We start from the raw sequence: 13,560 nt of genomic DNA, 5'->3' as shown, positions 1-13,560 counted from the left end.
ACATGCACAATTTAGCTAATATTGAAACTGTAGCATCCCATTAAACATAAGGTACATTAGCAAAATTACTGACACAAACGCAGTGGTGTAAAGTACTTAAGTAAAAATACTATAAAGTACTACTTAAGTAGTTTTTTGGGGTATCTGTACTTCACTTTACTATTTATATAAACTTGTACTTTCACTCCATTACTTTTATTCCGCTAAAATCGTCTGTCCTAAGTTGGAAAACTCACTACTGAGTTCCAAACTGCCGCTGGAAGCAACGTCAGCACAATAACTGTTTGTCGGGAGCTTCATGAAATAGGTTACCATGGCCGAGCAGCCGCACACAAGCCTAAAATCACCATGTGCAATGCCAAGCGTCGGCTGGAATGGTGTAAAGCTCACCGCCATTAGACTCTGGAGCAGTGGAAACTCGTTCTCTTGAGTGTTGAATCCCGCTTCACCATCTGGCAATCCGACGGACAAATCTGGGTTTGGCGGATGCCAGGATAATGCTACCTGCCCCAATGCATAGTGCCAACTGTAAAGTTTGGTGGAGGAGGAATAATGGTCTGGGGCTGTTTTTCATGGTTCGGGCTAGGCCCCTTAGTTCCAGTGAAGGTAAATCTTAACTATACTACATAGAATTACATTCTAGATGATTCTGTGCTTCCAACTGTGTGGCAACAGTTTGGGGAAGGCCCTTTCCTGTTTCAGCATGACAATGCCCCCATGCACAAAGCGAGGTCCATACAGAAATGGTTTGTCGAGATCGGTGTGGAAGAACTTGACTGGCCTGCACAAAGCCCTGACCTCAACTCCATTGAACACCTTTGGGATGAATTGGAACGCCGACGGCGAGCCAGGCCTAATTGCCCAACATCAGTGCCCGACCTCACTAATGCTCTTGTGGCTGAATGAAAGCAAGTCCCCGCAGCAATGTTCCAACATCTAGTGGAAAGCCTTCCCAGATGAGTGGAGGCTGTTATAGCAGCAAAGGGGTGACCAACTCCATATTAAAGCCCATGATTTTGGAATGAGATGTTCGACGAGCAGGTGTCCACATACTTTTGGTCATGTAGTGTATTTACTTTTTACTCACATACATTTTCCCTGATACCCAAAAGTACTCGTTACATGTCGAATGCTTAGCAGGAGAGCAATATGGTCCAATTTACACACCTATCAATATAACACATTGTCATCCCTACTGCCTCTGATCTGGTGGAATATTTAGACACAAATACTGCATTTGTAAATGATATCTGAGTGTTGGAGTGTGCCCCTGGCTGTCCATACATTTTTTTTTTTAAAGGAAAATTGTGCCATCTGGTTTGCTTAACATAAGGATTTTGATGTATAGCATTTACTTTTGCTTTTATGACAATTTAGTACTTTTTCCACCACTGTCCTTAAGTACATTTAAAACCAGATACCTTTAGACTTTTACTCAAGTAGTATTTTAGTGGGTGACCTTCACTTGAGTCATTTTCTTTTAAGGTATCTTTACTTTTACTCAAGTATGACAGTTTTGTACTTCTTCCACCACTGCACAAATGGTAAACAGACGTCTCGTAAGCGTGAATAGAGTTGTCCTCCTTTCTCTCTTCCTATATCTGTAACTTTTCAAAGAACCATAAATGTTATATGAGTACTTCATTATCTAAATAATCTGATATATCTTTCCTTATACTGTATACACAGAGGCACAGAAATGCAATGTATAGAGCTGACATGTTTTCATATTCTACAACACAACATAGAATAATGTCTGTTATAGACAACTCATTTCGATCTCAACCTTCTGTGAAGTTGCACCCTCCTGCATAAGCCCGTGGTAAGGCTGAATCCAGGTGGGGAAACCTACCTAGCAGCAACATTTCTGATTAGCAACAAGACAAAATACAACACACATAGTTGTTACGGCACTAGTAGACATATATTAAGACATTTGTTTCAATGTTTCCATGCTGGTATCATCACCACAGGTGGCAGCAGCAGTTCACTTAATTATTTCTCAATGAAGCAGAGAGAGAGAGAGAGAGAGAGAGAGAGAGAGAGAGAGAGAGAGAGAGAGAGAGAGAGAGAGAGAGAGAGAGAGAGAGAGAGAGAGAGAGAGAGAGAGAGAGAGAGAATAAGCATGCCAGAGAATGGCACATTAGAACAGGTTGTGTTGTGATATCATGTGTCTAAAAACACTTATCATCATTCATGAATTGTTGAATAGATGAATCGACAACTGAACATTGATATTGTCCATATTGAACTCTGAACTGAACATTCTTGCTGTACCGGCATAATATACTGAATGTTTCATATTTACCTTAGAAACCTGGTCTCAAGGTTTGATTGACAAGGACTGTGAATCACAGCCTCTATCTAAAATAGCTCATGCTATGCTGTTGTACTTGGGAGAAAGCCCTGCTAAGGTTAAGAGCACCTGTAGTGAACACCACAAAATAATAACAGATTTCCTGCACTTAAAGATAGGCTTTCAGTTCTTGCGATGCAGTTTGTACACTCTTAGAAAAAAAGGTGCTACCTAGAACTTAAAAGGGTTATTCTGCTGTATGGGGACAGCAGAAGAACCCTTTTAGGTTCTAGGTAGCACCTTTTTTGAAGGACCATTTTTGGTTACAAGTAGAACCCTTTTGGGTTCAATTTATAACCCTTTCCACGGAGGGTTCTACATGGAACCCAAAAGGGTTTTCCTATGGGGACAGGCGAAGAACCCTTTTGGAACCCTTTTTTCTAAGAGTGTATACACTAAATGGATCTGAGAGGATCCCACAGTCATACACAGAGACAAAATTCTCCAATAATGATGGCCCTGAACAGTTCACATTCACCTTTAAAGCGTTCATTGCCTATGAACAATTATGATTATAACACCAAACACATAGCTCCTCACACAACCACTAGATCTGATGGTTTCTCTTTGGGATGAAGATTATCTTTCTTCTGATGATACATGTATAATCTACTGTATCTACAGAGTGTATTTTCAATTGAGATGGTGTGTGTGTGTGCTTGTGTGTGTGTGTGTGTGCTTGCTTGGGCATGTTTGCAAGGTTGGGTACATATAGAAAACCCTGAGCGTCTAAGTACGTTTCACTACATAAAAAGAGGCAAATTTCACTATCATAAAGCGAGAGCACATTAACATTGGCATTGCAACTACATTGAGAACAAGAGAGAGAAACAGAAAAATATTCGAACTACCTCTTTATACATTTTCAGTCATTGTCCCTGCAATTAAAATGAATGCAAAGTAAGTAGAACATATAAAAGCAGTCTTTCCTGTATTGTGAGAATCTACTCTGTGCTTGTTAATGTCTCATTACACTCTGTCTTCTTCTCCATTTATTATGGTAAGCAGAGTCTGAGTTGTCACATTGAGTGCAGACAAGATGTCTAATGGCAGTGTTAAATACTGTGACCTCAGTCTGGTAACTATTAGATGACTGCTGCAAGAATTCAAAGCGAAATATAAGCATGAAAATATGCCATTTAGCAAAATAATGAGAGTGCTAAATGAACAACGATAGTCACTAATGGTCACTCTGTGCTCGTTGTAGCGGTAAGTTTGACAAACAGCACACTCAAGTGTTCTGTCAATTAATGAGGCCATAACAATGATGTTAAAGTGTGTGTGTGTGTGTGTGTGTGTGTGTGTGTGATTGTATAAATGTGCTTGTTATCCTCCTTTACATTATGTTACTTGATCCATCTACATTACAGTTAAGACTTAAACCAATATGCTACAGTATTAAACATCTATACTGTAAGTTATATGATATATATGAACTTGTTTCTTTACTCACTTTTCTCTGACATTTCTATAATAGATCAAAGTAGGAAACATTAAGGTGGGACTGGGTGTGTCTGCAAGGCAAATGTTTACATAGCACTTCATCAGTCAAATGCTAGATACATTTAAGTATCAGAAAACATACAACTAGAATCATGTCTGAGCTTGTCTGTCTGCGTATGTGTGGTGCCCAAGTGTATCTCTGTGTAACGTTATATTAGAAATCTGTGCATTTAAAGGTTTCCGACTGTGGGTTTTTGGGTGTCTCAGTCTTAGTCAGACAGACCACAGTAAGATTTGTTCAACACAAGTCTTAATTTAAGCTCTGTTAAACCAGAAAGGCCAATTTACTCTCTCCTCAAGTTCCAGTCTCACTCATGTAAAATCCAAACACAACATCTAAACATTTCTCTTTCCCAGCTTCCCTTCCATCACCCTCTCAAACAAACGTTGTGCCTGTCTGTCCCATGACATATTTGGTTTCCAGCGGTGATCAGGTAGAACAAGACTGCCTGTCTGGGATGATTACTGACTTCCTGGCGTGTGAACTCTGACCTCTATGCCCCAAGGCTCCTGCGAGGTGTTTTTTTCTTTAAGGCAAGATGTTGCCTAACAGGTCCGGGGTGAGGTACCCTATAGGCATGGTGGGCAGGGGCTTGAAGGGGGGTTGTGGGGTGCAGGAGGGGGACCTCTGGGGGAAGTGGGGTTGAGGAGAAGGCTATGCTGGGAGTCAACATCCTGAACCACAGTGTAGTCCAAAACAGGGGGGAGGAACTGAGCAGGGGAGTCGGGAAGGATGTACGGGGACTGGTAGTCCCCTAGGGGGGTGGTATGCAGGAGATAGGGGGGAGGTGGGGGGAAGGTGTGGTAGACCTCCCTAGGTGAGGAGGGGTCAGGGGTGCTGATTTGCCGGCCACTGCTCTCTGTCGTGTAGCCTCCAGCCTCAGGATCCACCACCAGCAGCTGAGACCGCAACTTCTTATTTCTCCTCTCCTCCTCCTCCCCCTCACTCTCCTCCTCTCCTCCCTCCATTTTCCCCTTCTTCTTCTTATCCTCCTCTGTTGTTGGAGCGTTCTCCGGGGCTCTGACCTGTTGGCCTGGGGAGAGCACCACCCCTCCGGTGGGCATTACATCGCTGACCTGGGCATAGAAGTTTATGTTTACCCAGCTATGAGGGCCTCCCAGCTGGGTCTGGACCAGGGGCCTCTCCCCTCCCTCTGGAGCTAAGCCTGGAGCTTGGAGCCCTGGGTATGGGACCTCCAGCACCTCTAGGGCTGAGTGTCTCCTCCGGTTTCCCAGGCAGGGTTCAACTTTGTCAGGTTGGCTGGACAGGAGGGCAGCCATCAACATCAGGGTCTCCTGGTCAGGCAGCTCTGGATCATAGTCATTATCAGGGATACTGAGAGCGAGAGAGAGAGAGAGAGAGAGCGAGAGAGAGAGAGAGAGAGAGAGAGAGAGAGAGAGAGAGAGAGAGAGAGAGAGAGAGAGATGAAGGAGGAAAGAGAGTTACCTAGCGGTACCATTCCAGTTCTCATCGTTACTGTAACGCTGCTTCATGCCTCCATAAGAGGCTTCAGTCCACACTTTCCTAGTGTCCAGTAATTGTACAAATTTTTTACTGAATAAAGCCTGCTCCATACCTAGGGTTACAAAGGGAGGGTATATTAGTCGAAACTTTCAAATTTTACCTGTAAACGATCAGAATTTTGGTAACTTTCAGTATTTGGGGGCGGGGGGGTGTATAATATGACATCTAGTGGGCTTTATGGGTACTTCAGATTATCACAGGTGTCTGTAATTATCTCTGGCACTCTGTGTGGCCTTATCACATGTAAAATATATAAAATAATAAAATATAATGATAGTAAAACAACAAATAGAATGAAAAAGCTGTAAAACATTATCCTAAATATAAACCATCAACTTAGTGAATACCATTGGTGTTCAATATGAGGGTTTCAGCCAGGGTGCAAATTACGGGGGAGCCAGGGGGGGCTCAACTCCCCTGAATGAGACATTAGCTCGCCTAAATGCAACAAAAGTCCAACTTTGGGAGGGGTCTCTAAATCATTATAATTTAACCATTTTTCTATTTGTTTAAAATGCAGTGGTAAATATGTTTTACAGTGGTAAATATGAAAATAAAAGCTTCCAAATGAAACGAACACCCCCACCTCTCTGTCATGGTTTAAACCATTTATTTCTACATGGCTGCACAAACCGTCTGTCTCCCTGTCCATGAATAGTAGTGTAGAATTATATATCTGGCTAGACAGCGGCGCTGTCCACTCAGTAGTGCTGCATTTCGGCCTCAGATGAGCTCCTTTAAATGCATAGATTTTCCTTTGTACTTTTTCGCCATTTGTTTGCCATGCATCCTTAATAAAAATTGCCTTTATTCCAATGCATTAGATTTATTCATTAATTTATCATTGTTTGCTTTTGTCAGTGAGCTGTTTAGAGTGTTCATTGCTTTGTTTTTCAGGTGTGCACGGTATTGGTGTTCTCTGTGCAGTCCTTGGCCAAAGAAAGTAGGCCATTTAGCTTGATTATTTTCTATCAATATTTGTTTTCTTTCTTGGATCATCTGATGATGGCCGACAATATCCCTAGACAACTAGCCTACAGCTAGACACGGATGCTCATCCAATCCATCTAACAAGTATACATTAATGACAGTAGGCCTATAGTTGACTCTTTCAGTTAGAAGCATTCGATTTTGCAATGACATTGGCCTACATTATTTTGGATTTGTGTGCCCATAAAAACTGTTTTCACGGCGAAACCTAATGAAATGTTACATAGGCATAGATGGACTTATTGCACTTTCCGAGATCTCCAAAATCCAGGATTCATACAGGGTTTAATGTTCAATACTCGAATTCAATTGTTAAATGCTTAATAATGACAAATAACACTGTAATAAATGTAATTCATGAAAGGAAAGAAAGATAGCGTTTTGTGTCACACGATCTGTGAAGACTCCAAGCATTCAACTCATGAATTATGAACAACTAATGAACTAGTGTGTAAACATGTTTTCATTCAGGCCTATTATATTGAATGTCGGCTACATGTTCTGTATGTGTTCATGTGTGTAAAATTGCCTCGACTAAGAGGGTAGGCTACCAGCAGTGGTGTAGGCCTAGTGGTGAGTAAAAGCAAGTAAATGCCATTTACCCACTTTTTTCAGGAAAATGCATTGAAAGTATAGGGAGCGTTACCTTTTTCACCGCGACTGGCAATCAGTGATTACCCCCCTATTTTTTACCACTACATCACTGACTACCGGTAGGCCTGTTTGAAGTTCATGGTAATACACATTGTAGCCTAGTCCAGTAAATTGACCATGTCTGTTTGGGTGACCATCCCGTTTTTCCCCGGACAGTTTCAGCCGCATTTCAGGTGTCCCGATTTTTCAGGCTACAAAATACAGTGGGGAAAAAAAGTATTTAGTCAGCCACCAATTGTGCAAGTTCTCCCACTTAAAAAGATGAGAGAGAGGCCTGTAATTTTCATCATAGGTCCACGTCAACTATGACAGACAAATTGAGATTTTTTTTCTCCAGAAAATCACATTGTAGGATTTTTAATGAATTTATTTGCAAATTATGGTGGAAAATAAGTATTTGGTCACCTACAAACAAGCAAGATTTCTGGCTCTCACAGACCTGTAACTTCTTCTTTAAGAGGCTCCTCTGTCCTCCACTCGTTACCTGTATTAATGGCACCTGTTTGAACTTGTTATCAGTATAAAAGACACCTGTCCACAACCTCAAACAGTCACACTCCAAACTCCACTATGGCCAAGACCAGAGAGCTATCAAAGGACACCAGAAACAAAATTGTAGACCTGCACCAGGCTGGGAAGACTGAATCTGCAATAGGTAAGCAGCTTGGTTTGAAGAAATCAACTGTGGGAGCAATTATTAGGAAATGGAAGACATACAAGACCACTGATAATCTCCCTCGATCTGGGGCTCCACGCAAGATCTCACCCCGTGGGGTCAAAATGATCACAAGAACGGTGAGCAAAAATCCCAGAACCACACGGGGGGACCTAGTGAATGACCTGCAGAGAGCTGGGACCAAAGTAACAAAGCCTACCATCAGTAACACACTACGCCGCCAGGGACTCAAATCCTGCAGTGCCAGACGTGTCCCCCTGCTTAAGCCAGTACATGTCCAGGCCCGTCTGAAGTTTGCTAGAGTGCATTTGGATGATCCAGAAGAGGATTGGGAGAATGTCATATGGTCAGATGAAACCAAAATATAACTTTTTGGTAAAAACTCAACTCGTCGTGTTTGGAGGACAAAGAATGCTGAGTTGCATCCAAAGAACACCATACCTACTGTGAAGCATGGGGGTGGAAACATCATGCTTTGGGGCTGTTTTTCTGCAAAGGGACCAGGACAAATGATCCGTGTTAAGGAAAGAATGAATGGGGCCATGTATCGTGAGATTTTGAGTGAAAACCTCCTTCCATCAGCAAGGGTATTGAAGATGAAACGTGGCTGGGTCTTTCAGTATGACAATGATCCCAAACACACCGCCCGGGCAACGAAGGAGTGGCTTCGTAAGAAGCATTTCAAGGTCCTGGAGTGGCCTAGCCAGTCTCCAGATCTCAACCCCATAGAAAATCTTTGGAGGGAGTTGAAAGTCCGTGTTGCCCAGCGACAGCCCCAAAACATCACTGCTCTAGAGGAGATCTGCATGGAGGAATGGGCCAAAATACCAGCAACAGTGTGTGAAAACCTTTTGAAGACTTACAGAAAACGTTTGACCTGTGTCATTGCCAACAAAGGGTATATAACAAAGTATTGATAAACTTTTGTTATTGACCAAATACTTATTTTCCACCATAATTTGCAAATAAATTCATTATAAATCCTACAATGTGATTTTCTGGATTCTTTTTTCTCAATTTATCTGTCATAGTTGACGTGTACCTATGATGAAAATTACAGGCCTCTCTCATCTTTTTAAGTGGGAGAACTTGCACAATTGGTGGCTGACTAAATACTTTTTTCCCCCACTGTAGGTCAATTTGTCAGTTAAATTAAAGATGCACTATGCAGAAATCGCTCCGCCATTTTCTGGTTTCTAAAATTCTAATAGTTCGCCTAATTTCGGTTTATCTGACAAAACAAGCAAGAATAATGTAAAGAATCATTGTACCATCTAAACCGCTGTGAAATATATTTTCCATAACCAAAAATATTGTATTTTCAGCTGTTTGAAGCTGGTGTACAAAACTGAAAGTAAAAGATGCAAAAATGAAACTTAAGAACGGGAAGCATAGAAATACCGCACATTGAACAGATCTACTGCTTCTTAGACTTGCATTCAATGAGAATGACAGGTCTATAACACACATTTCTATGTGAATTTGGTTGGGTCGCCCAAAAAGTTACATATTGCAGCTTTAATGTAGGCCTAAACATGAATTATCTTTTAATGTGGAATGAACACAACCAGTCATGATGTTGTCATCTGATTGTCTACCAAATCACTTCAGAAAGTAGGCTACCTGTGCATGTTTCTTGACTCCAAAATAATTCCAGCATCCAAACAGTGCACTGCATGTACACTCGCGCCATTTGATGAACGGAAAAAGACATCTGTTTACAAAACACCAAAAAGTGTGCCTAATGACATTCTGCGATTGCCATTGATTATGAATTCATGAATTATGGACAACTCATGAACTAGGGTCTAAACATGTTTTGATTCAACTTATGTAGGCCGATTATATACATGCAGTGCATTGTATGGATGCTGGAATTATTTTGGAGTGGACAAACATGCACAGTTAGCCTACTTTTTGAAGTGATTTGTTTGACAATCAGATGAAAACATTATGACTGGTTGTGTTCATGCCACATTAAAAGGTAATACATTTTTACCTTTAAATTCCGTATTTATTATTAGGCCCATAAAAAAAAATCATGCAAGCGCGCACCCAAAAGAGACCCCTGCGAATGTCACGGTGTAATTCGCAATCTGGTTTCAGCATTAAATATGATTTTTTTATTTTTACACACTTTTATTTATTTTACTTTGTCAATATGTCTTTGTTGTAAATGTTTTGCTGCCAAACTGTTGGCAGTTGTGAAAAAAGTTAATAGTTGGAAGAGTTGCACAGTTAATTGAAAATAATGCCATTGTTGATTAGACGCTTTTTTCATTAATTTGGCTATTTTCTCTTAAACCATATGGTCTATCCACTAGAAACTCATGGGCAATATGACACAATTAATACTACTGTATATATGAATACTTTTTTAAAAAAGTATAAATTACCAAAATTACCATAGATTATTCCGGTAACTTTGGTAAATTACCAGTAGTTTTGCAAACCTATCCATACCTGAGGGCATGAGAGCAGCCATGGTTTGTGTGGTGGTTGTTTCTCCCCAGGCCCAGCAGTCTCTGGTTGTCCTCCTTCTCCCCAGGCTCAGGCTCGTCTGCGTCCAGCTCGATGAACTCCACCCAGGACTCGTCCTGGTAAAGGTCAGGGGGGTAGGGGTGGAGACCCCCCATACCACCAACACTCAGGAGGAAGTTCAGCTCATCCAGCTTTCCCTTCTGGATGCGGCATGGGTGTGACAGAGAGATAGAGGCAGAGAGTGTTTGTGAGGAGGGTTTGAGACAGAAGTACTTACATGTCTAAGCTCTGAATTCAAGTACTTCAAGTGCTTCAAGCACCTTTTACAACCTTTCATTGCCAAGCCCTAATTTTTACCCACAAAGCCTATTGTATTAGTATAGCATGCCCATAGAAATAGAATCGACATTCTATTTCTTTGAGCATGCCCTGGTCATGTCAATTCCCAGCATATTACAATGTGTTACTTACTGTTCATAGGGACACTTAGACAAGAGACTGAGATCTTAATTAATAATCATCTGAATTGCGCTCTGTCTGAGCCATAACAATTTACACTTGTTTTCACATACTAAATGCACTACATGACCAAAAGTATGTGGACATCTGCTCGTCGAACATCTCATTCCAAAATCACGGGCATTAATATGGATTTGGTCCCCACTTTGATGCTATAACAGCCTCCACTCTTCTGGGAAGGCTTTCCACTAGATGTTGGAACATTGCTGCGGGGACTTGCTTCCATTCAGCCTCAAGAGCATTAGTGAGGTCGGGCACTGATGTTGGGCGATTAGGCCAGGCTCGCAGTCGGCGTTCCAATTCATCCTAAAGGTGTTGATGGGGTTGAAGTCAGGGTTCTATGCAGGCCAATCAAGTTCTTCCACACCAATCTTGACAAACCATTTCTGTATGGACCTCGCTTTGTTCCCGGGGGCATTGTCATGCTGAAACAGGAAAGGGCCTTCCCCAAACTGTTGCAACAAAGCACAGAATCGTCTAGAATGTCATTGTATGCTGTAGCGTTAAGATATCCCTTCACTGGAACTAAGGAGCCTAGCCCGAACCATGAAAAACAGCCCCAGACCATTATTCCTCCTCCACCAAACTTTACAGTTGGCACTATGCATTGGGGCAGGTAGCGTTCTCCTGGCATCTGCCAAACCCAGATTCGTCCGTTGGATTCATCACTCCAGAGAACGCGTTTCCACTGCTCCTGAGTCCAATGGTGGCGAGCTTTACACCACTCCAGTCAACGCTTGGCATTGCGCATGGTGATTTTAGGCTTGTGTGCAGCTTCTCGGCCATGGAAACCCATTTCATGAAGCTCCCGACGAACAGTTATTGTGCTGACGTTGCTTCCAGAGGCAGTTTGGAACTCGGTAGTGACTGTTGCAACCGAGGAAAGACGATTTTTACTCGCTATGCGCTTCAGCACTCGCCGGTCCCATTCTGTGAGCTTGTGTGGCCTACCACTTCGCGGCTGAGCCGTTGATGCTCCTAGATGTTTCCACTTCACAATAACAGCACTTACAGTTGACCGGGGAAGCTCTAGCAGGGCAGAAATTTTACGAACTGACTTGTTGGAAAGGTGGCATCCTATGATGGTGCCACGTTGAAAGTCACTGAGCTCTTCAGTAAGGCCATTCTACTACCAATGTTTGTCTATGGAGATTGCATGGCTGTGTGCTCGATTTTATACATCTTTCAGCAACGGGTGTGGCTGAAATAGCCGAATCCACTAATTTGAAGGGGTGTCCACATACCTTTGTATATATAGTGTACTTGATCAAACCTACTCACAAGACAAATGCACGCGCACACACACACGCATGCATGCACGCAGTGTTTTTAGTCTTACCTTGAGCAGTTCTGGGTCTATCCCTTTGATTTTGGGTGCAGGGACAGGAGGCAGCAGAATCACCATCAGTCTGAGAGGAAGAGGGAGAGAGGAGATGAAGATGACGGAAGTGTGGGTGCGTGTGTGTGTGTGTTTGTTTGTCCTCACCTCTGCTGCTGAGAGAAGATGATGAGCATGAGCAGAATGGCCAGGCCCACAGCCCCGAAGATCAGGACCAGAGTCACAGTGAACGTGGACTCTAGAACAGGATCATCATCATCATCATCAAATCAATAAATAACAATCATTTAACAATTAGCATTATGTGGTAATCCTACCCTATCCCTGATTAAGTGTCTTCCTTGCACAAGATGGCTGCCATGTTTGTTTATTGTGTAAACAACACTGCCCCTCCTCTCTGCCCTAACCCGAGCCACCCTGACCCCAACCTGACCTCTCACCTTTACTGGGAATCTCTGACACGTGAACAAAGATGGCATCACTGAACTCCCCAAATTTATTGAAGGCCCTCATTGCGCAGTGCACGCGCACCTCATACTCCTCTCCTGTACTAAGGCCGTAGATTGACTTCTGGGTGCCAAACTCATGTTCCAACTGAGAGAGAGAGGGAGACAGAGGGGAAGGGGGGAGAGGGAGACATGGGCAAAAACTTTTGTAAGAGAGGAATATGATCTAAAGCTATGAAATGTCAAAATAAAAGGTTTATGTCTCCCTCTTATACATTAAAGTAAATGTTATTCTATAAACAATCTTCTATGCCACAAACACAAACTTGGCACTGTCGTTGATTGAGGCAGTCAACAACAGGATTTCTCTTCTTGTTATGGGGCTGAAAGAGTGTCAGTGTGGTCTAGCTCTGGCTTCCGCTACGGCCCGATCATAACTGCAGAGGCTGGTAATAGGCCGGAAGTGCAGTCAGGGTGTGTGTGTGAGTGCGTCTGTGTGTGACTCACCACTTTCCAGTGTGAGCTGTTCCTTCTCCTGTACTGGAGTTCATACACCAGTGTCAACCATCCAACAGATACGTCGGCCGAGGGCGGGGGTTCCCAGCTCGCCATGATGTCATAGTTCAGGCCTGACCGGCTGACGTTCAGCAGCGTCCAGTTCAGGGCCACCGGGGGGTCAGGGTGCACTGTCAGGGGTGAAAGGGCAAAGGTCAGTAAGGCAGAGTGGGGTAAGTTGAGCTGAAGGGGTAAGTTGAGCCACCCATGTTTCTAGGAAACCATACACAAAATTAATCATTTGACCAAATATTTAGGAAGAGGTCATCATTTCATGGAGTCTGGGAAGGAAGAAACTACATTGAAAAAGTGTTAAGCAAGTTAGGTCCTGAAAACGTATTGTTTTGTGTTAGAGGTTTCATGATGCTTGTATCTAAACCAAAGTAGATACTTTTAAGATTGTTCTATACATCAGTTGTGGTCTCTATAAGCTTCAATATGAGGTCCTAAACCTAGCATCATTGTAGCTGTGTGAGCTAATATAGTCAATTTTTTCTTAGGGGGAAGATCAGCTTT

At 42.6% G+C, this 13,560-nt stretch overlaps 1 protein-coding gene across 1 annotated transcript in view; it reads right to left on the bottom strand.

Annotated features, from left to right (window-relative positions):
- Window positions 1–2,219: 2,219 nt before the first annotated feature.
- The window catches only part of LOC121585131 (growth hormone receptor), a 113,271-nt gene continuing 101,930 nt past the window's right edge, over window positions 2,220–13,560 (bottom strand). The window contains 7 exon segments of the mRNA XM_041901498.2: window positions 2,220–4,495; window positions 4,498–5,195; window positions 10,168–10,385; window positions 12,044–12,113; window positions 12,191–12,281; window positions 12,484–12,637; window positions 12,997–13,175. Coding sequence (XP_041757432.2) covers window positions 4,389–4,495; window positions 4,498–5,195; window positions 10,168–10,385; window positions 12,044–12,113; window positions 12,191–12,281; window positions 12,484–12,637; window positions 12,997–13,175 — 1,517 coding nt within the window. The 3' untranslated portion in view covers window positions 2,220–4,388.

This window comes from Coregonus clupeaformis, unplaced genomic scaffold (genome assembly GCF_020615455.1).
Source record: "Coregonus clupeaformis isolate EN_2021a unplaced genomic scaffold, ASM2061545v1 scaf0011, whole genome shotgun sequence".
Taxonomy (NCBI): domain Eukaryota; kingdom Metazoa; phylum Chordata; class Actinopteri; order Salmoniformes; family Salmonidae; genus Coregonus; species Coregonus clupeaformis.
The sequence above is the reverse complement of the archived record's forward strand: the minus strand, read 5'-3'. Positions and strand labels throughout refer to the sequence as shown.